General features: G+C 41.0%; 1 protein-coding gene across 2 annotated transcripts; it reads right to left on the reverse strand.

Annotated features, from left to right (window-relative positions):
* Positions 1 to 510: 510 nt before the first annotated feature.
* LOC104277182 (glutamate receptor ionotropic, delta-2-like) lies at positions 511 to 5,820 on the reverse strand. 2 transcript variants are annotated; one of them, XR_717845.1, is made up of 3 exons: positions 3,571 to 3,588; positions 2,510 to 2,767; positions 511 to 1,481 (listed from the first exon to the last, which is right to left on the reverse strand). XR_717845.1 is itself a non-coding variant. In XM_009873753.1 (2 exons), the coding sequence occupies exons 1-2, from the start codon at positions 5,781 to 5,783 to the stop codon at positions 1,059 to 1,061; spliced, it is 636 nt and encodes a 211-aa protein (XP_009872055.1). In that variant the 5' UTR covers positions 5,784 to 5,820; the 3' UTR covers positions 976 to 1,058. The 2 variants fall into 2 exon arrangements, 1 of the variants encoding a protein (XP_009872055.1); XM_009873753.1 differs by lacking the exons at positions 2,510 to 2,767; positions 3,571 to 3,588 and adding an exon at positions 5,571 to 5,820 and having other exon boundaries at positions 976 to 1,481.
* Between the last annotated feature and the right edge of the window lie 454 nt (positions 5,821 to 6,274).

Consider the following 6,274-nt stretch of genomic DNA (forward strand, 5'->3'; position numbering starts at 1 on the left):
TATGCTCTGTTGGCAAACGATGCAAGTCAGAATAACATTAAAGCAACCTGTCTTTTCAAAATGAAAAGACCCCCTGCACTGTACATCTTTCCTGTATACAACACATTTTTACTAAAGCTTTATTAAATGAATTGCAATAGCAACTGCTGCCATTTTATAGCTATATATACATGTATATATATATATACATACCTGTGTGTATATATGTATATATATATATGTGTATGAGATACTAATTTATTTAACACAACAGAGGCTTCTGCCATATGATACAGTTTACTGTACATAAGAAAAACTTTTAACACTGTACAATCACATAAAGGTCATATGCACTGTTGCAGTGCAAAAGTAGATTTAACTGTAGTTTTCTCTGGCATAGTAATGGCTTTTTGTAATCCTACAAAATTGCATTCTCATATTATGGGGCCTGAATGGTCTTTTAACTCCGTTTGTTTTGCTTTCCTTTTTTTTTTTCTTTTTCTTTTTGCCTTTTAAAAAAATTTTTCCATTTTTTAAACTGCAGGGTTTGCCTTTGGTCCACAGTTAAAAGGACACACAGCAGTGGAGCGCTGACTGGATGCAGCAGAATACATTGAAAGGGAATTAAGTTATTGCAATTACAGTAAAAAAAGGTGGTGGAGGAGGAGCAAATGCCCTTCTGTAAAGTAATCCTCAGGGTTTCTCTTGCATGAATCGCTCCACATTTCCTATATTTAAAGTATATGAAAAGCCTGAAGTAACCAAAACCTAACGTGGTGATAAACCAAAGAATAAGTGATTTGAGTAGTAAAGAGAATAAGGGGAGACGAGGAGACCAGACTGAGAAAGCAGAGGAGAGGAGGAGGAAGAGTTGTTACTAATAATCCCAGTTCTTAAATAAAATAAAAAAACAAAAACAACCCCCAAACAGAAAGTAACCCCCAAACAAAAAAGAACCCTCAAAACCAAAAAATAAGGAAAAGAAAAAAAGTTACATCCATGTTAGTCCCACAACATTACAGCTGCTCCTTGCAGAGGGAGTCCTAAAAAAGAAACAGTGAAGAAACTTGGTCTGATGCTTAGATGGAGGTGCCTCGGTCCGGGTCACTACCAATATTCAGCCCCAGAGTAGGAGTCGGTTGGTAAGGGATAGATGACATTGTTTTGATGGGGCTTCTGAAAAAGCCACCGTTGGGTGCCCTGTGCCTGAAAGGGCCAGTTCGGTGCTCAGGCACGCTGCCGAAGGAGAAACCCGAAGCGGCTTTAGCAGACAGCGTACGGCTCAGAGTCTGGATCTGTTCTGGTATGAAGGTGGTTGTGGTGATGTGAGTGTTTCTGAAGTCACTGATTTGCTCCAGTGCCTGACGTGTGGGTAAAGTGTCAATGTCCAGCGGGGTCAAGTCAATCGACGAGGTGGAGAATTGTTTATGGGGACTGTCGTCGTCTGTGCAGAGGCTGTTCACCCGCCTGTGGAGGTGCTCCAGGTCAATCTCCTTGTCGTCCTGGGGAATGAGAAAAACAAGAGCCACCGCTCACCATCGCCATTTGTGCAGGGCTGAAGCTTCACAGTGCAATCCGAACCGCTCAGGAAGCACAACGCGAAGTTCACTACAGCTGGCTGTTGGCTGATGGCATCTCTGAGCCCGCCGCCTGAAGCTGGCTGGGCTAAGCCAAACCGAGGCAGACCCTTAGGCCACGGCTACCTCCAAACCCTGAATCCAAACAACAAAACTCCAAGCGCTACAGGTTGTTTTCCATCACGGAAAAGCCAGGCTAGGAGCTAGGTGGGTTGGACTAGCGACAGCTGAATAGCAGTAAACTTTGTGCTACGAAAGCAAAGCATAATCTGAAACGCCTGGGATGATGCCAGTTGTTCAACTCCACAACAGGGACTAAATTTGGATGTCAACATGGGAGGCTCCAAGGGATCATGTTGCTGTCTTTGTCAGCATTCACCTTCTCAGGGCTCAAGGAAGGGCGAAAAACATCTCAGGTTGCTTTTTGCCTTTAATATAAATTGTGATGTAGAGAAGCTGAACTTGCAGACAAAAAACCATGCACTGGTGACTCGCTGACATCACACAGAAAGGAGTACACCAGGCAATTTTAAATTATGATGCCAACAGAAGGGTTAATTCTCCTCTTACTTACAGCGAAGCAATTCCATCGATTCTCATGGAATGATGCCCTTGTAGGTAAGAAGAAGAGAAGGCAGCCTGGGGTATTTATTATGGCAAATCATCTCTCCTCTTACCTCTGTCCCTTTTCCTTCTTAAATCTCTCCTCCCAGAGAACTCAATTAAACAGGTTTGTTTGTTATAGTTCAGGATTTCAACGCACAGAAGTTAAAAAGGAGGAGAAAGTCCTGGATGACACAATAAACCACCTGTATTGTACATGCATATTTCTACTGAACTGCAAAGCTTAATTCAAAGCAGCATTAAGTATACACATACAGGGGTGTTCCCTCAGTCTAGGTAGCACAGCTCATTCAGAACAAAAATCAATTCCAACTAACCTTAAAATTTACCTTAATCTCTGTGAAATCTACTGGCTCTTCCAGGCCACTACAAATATCTCACACTCTAGGACCTCACAGAGGATAATTAGGCAGCCGATAGATGTGCACTGATGACTTCCAGCCTTGATTACTGCAATTCAATGACTGGCTTGATCCAGAGCTCCCTGAATCAATGGCAAAACTCCTAGTATACCAAATGGGCTTGAGATTCCTCGTTTGTCTAGTAATGAAGTCAAGCACTCTGAAAAAGTCCACACCTAGAACAAACTGCAGGAGTTCATCTACTTAGCAAAACAGATCGCCAAATGTTTGCACTGGTACCACGCCAAACACGGAGCCCACCTGGAAGAAGGCTGAGAGGCCAGCTCCCCTCCGGGATATTACCCTCCGAGGGCAGGGACAGGGAGACAAACCAAGGGAAAAGGGGGCAGGGAACTGGGCATCAGGCATCTCCCAGGGACTTGATGATCACTGGCCACAGAGGCCTTGGTTTAAGCTCATGACGGGAGGGAAAGAATGCAGTGCTCATTTCTCGGACTTAGCTTTCTGTCTATAGTTTATTCACAGGTGGACATAGACATGGATGCACATAACAACCACACAGGTGACACCAAAACCAAACGCATTCACCAAACGCTCTCTCCTATAAACTTTGGAGCTGCATATGGATGCAGAACAACTGGGGCCACATTGGAAGCTAAAGAAATATACAGAGGCTCCATTAGCACGTGCAAGTCATGACTATGTCTCTGAGGGACAGTCCTAAGTACTTTTCCTGTGGCTTTGTTTTATTTTTGTTAGCTTTTGGGGTTTGTTTGTTTGTTTTTCTTTTTAAATTTTGAAAAACATACAAACACTTCGTAATTTAAAATGCCAATCTGGAAACAATTGGAATTTCATTACTTCCGAGCCTCTATAAGTTACTCAAAATATTCCTCTTTCTTCTCTTACAGAGATGCATTTGGGGCTAGGGTCAGACCAGTGAAAATATGTAAGCAGTGATATTCTCCCATGCTCAGCCCACAACCCAATCTCCACCCAATCGATACACCAAAATGAGACCCACTCACAGTAAGATTGTGCATATCTCCATAATATGATCTTTCCTCTTCTCTCTTGTGTGATCAGTAGTGAAATATTCAGCAGTTTTCACATACAAATTATCATCAGGCTTCAGAGTCAACATCCCATTGAGATTACTGGGGCGGTTCATACTTCTCTCAGAGCTACTGTTTAAGGCTGTCTGCAGACTCAGGCAGACATCATTGAATGGATTACTTCTGGTACGTGACCAAAATGTTATCTTCGCAACCATAAGACAATTTTTTTCAGTATAAATGCTTGCATTCTGGAGCACAAGATGGCAGCCACCAGGAAAAAGGGTTGGCTTGCTGACCACAAACTGGCCCAATCTGACCCCCGACTCTGGACTAGTGGCCTGGAAGAGCCAATGGATTTCATGGAAGCTAAAATGAATTTTAAGAAAGTTAGTTACGATGTATTTCTTTGCTGAATGGCCCCCACATCCAGGACAGTGGAGACATTCAGCACATACGTCCACGTTAAACTCAGTTTTGAGCCAAGCTTTTCAATTTAGTGTTGAGATGCAATTTTAAATGCTAAGCTAATGACCACGTAACAAAGATCAAGGAGGCCAAATTACACCATTTGTGGAAAGTATACACTTGAATTTCTTTGTGTTTGAGAATTAAAATAGTAAATTTTATAGTTATATAAAATATCCAGGTTGTTTTCTTTCTTTTCCTTCGTTATTCATTTTTAAGTTTTGCACCAGATCAATGTGAAGTATGATGTTCTGAAAGTTTGGGTAAACAACACTCTAGTAAATTTTAGTTTTTTAAAAATAATTTACCAGTTGAAACAATATGGTTTCCATTCCTGAGAAACCCAATTTAATGACTAGAGATTCTTTTTCTTTTCTTTTAACAATGGCCCGGTCCAGATCTTGAACGAAAAAAGCTTGGGAATTAAAACAGGCAAGAAAAGTTTAAACGTATTCTAACATCAGTGTCAATGCTGTCTAATTAGGTAGAGCAATTAATCCTGCCTGATTACACAGCATTAGATTAGCAGGAATAAACACAATGGAGAAACTGCAGAGCAGGCGAGACCACTGCACACAAATTAACAGCAATACCCCACAAGCTACATAGATGTGTCTAAGCTACACAGATAGAAAAGCTATACTTGATAGTGCTACATTAAAGCTTATATTTAGGTTCAGTTTTGGGCATCGCTGCCTCGTACTTGTAAAAAACTTGTGTTTTTTCCCCTGATGATTTACTAGCATTTTGTAAAGCTAAAGACTTAATTACAAAGCTAAGAAACTTGTTCTAACACCACATAAGGCTCAGATGGCTGGTAAAGGGACAGGTAGATTGCCACGGGAAGGAAGGCATTGCACATCTAAGTGCAGAAGCAGGCTCATCTCTGGTGTAAAATAACATATCTCCCCGTGGGCTCTGTCCAAGATTTTCTGAAACGAGTCCGTAGTAGATTTCAGAAATAAATCTGGCCTGAATCTAAGCAAAATCTAATGTAGTTTTGCTTCCCTGGACTTCAGACGAAATAACAAAAACTGAAGTTCATGGAAGCCTCAAGAGGTTAACATATCTGAAAATGGGAACAAGCTTATTTAAGAAGCTAACTGCTGATTAAAGGGCTAAACTTTGCAAATCTATTTTGAAAAACTCATCCACTGAGCTTAAGGGATATATTTTTCAAGAAGAAGCCAAGAATCCTTTGAACTTACTGGTGAGAATTAGTTCTCACTAATGGGAATAATGGACTCAGTTTTGATGTATGAATAATGTACTATTCTAAAAGCAACAGCTGTGTTTTACTCAGAATAGTTGCATATTTATACATCAATATAATTTCATTCAAGCTTTTCTGGAAAGAATGGCTAAAGAAATTTTGAGGAACATTTACCTTAAAAAATCAGGAGTATCTCTGAATTTGATTCCCCACCCTCTCTAATGCTATGAAGTCAAGGCAGCAATCTTTAGGGTGCACAAAAATTCCCCAGGAGAAATGGAGGGTCTAATACCTCTTTTGATGGAACCCGGGAGCCTTTCCTTTTATTCCACCATGTTTCCAACATTGCAATGAAACAGGATAGGACAATCCCAGCAGCAAGGATGCAGAAAACACCTGCAAAACTTTTTATGTCCAGGGCACCTCCTTTCTGTTTGGTATCCACTGATGAGTAAAGATCACATTGACCATTCTTCGGCCACCACTTATGCTTCAGTATGTCCATGTCGCCATTCTGCTGCAGCTCCAAAATCCTTGAGGAGAAAGCACAGAGTTAGGGGTTACAACAGAGCAGTGAAGGTGGCACCTGAGAGGATGTAATCCGACTACTTGCAATCCTCCCATGTGTCTCCGAAAGCCAAGCAGCTGATGAATCCAGATGGACTGAGTTAGCCAGAAAAGAAAGCCAGAATATGGAGTCACCTGTGAGGCTGAATGTAAGGATATCTGGGCTCCACTCTAGATACAGAAAAGCACACATAGGTCTCTTTTTCCTCCTTTTAAGGCCCTTAATGAAAATGCTTTACTTAATATACCATATTTTCTTAACTGGCTTTTCACTACAGAATGTGTCAATTGACTTTTGTTGTGCATTAGGTATTTGACAGTACATATTCTGCATTTTAATTGCTGGAGAAGAGAAATTTCAATCAAAAAAAAAAAAAGGAAAACACAGCTCAGATGTATCACAGGATACACAATACCTTATTGTAAATA

This window comes from Apaloderma vittatum, unplaced genomic scaffold (genome assembly GCF_000703405.1).
Source record: "Apaloderma vittatum isolate BGI_N311 unplaced genomic scaffold, ASM70340v1 scaffold8690, whole genome shotgun sequence".
NCBI lineage: Eukaryota > Metazoa > Chordata > Aves > Trogoniformes > Trogonidae > Apaloderma > Apaloderma vittatum.

Coding starts and splice junctions, on each gene's coding strand:
- LOC104277182 (XM_009873753.1), bottom strand. CDS start 5,783: ATGGACATACTGAAGCATAAGTGGTGGCCGAAGAATGGTCAATGTGAT. Junction 1,482..5,570: donor CCCGGGTTCCATCAAAAGAG/GTATTAGACCCT, acceptor CTCATTCCCCAG/GACGACAAGGAGATTGACCT.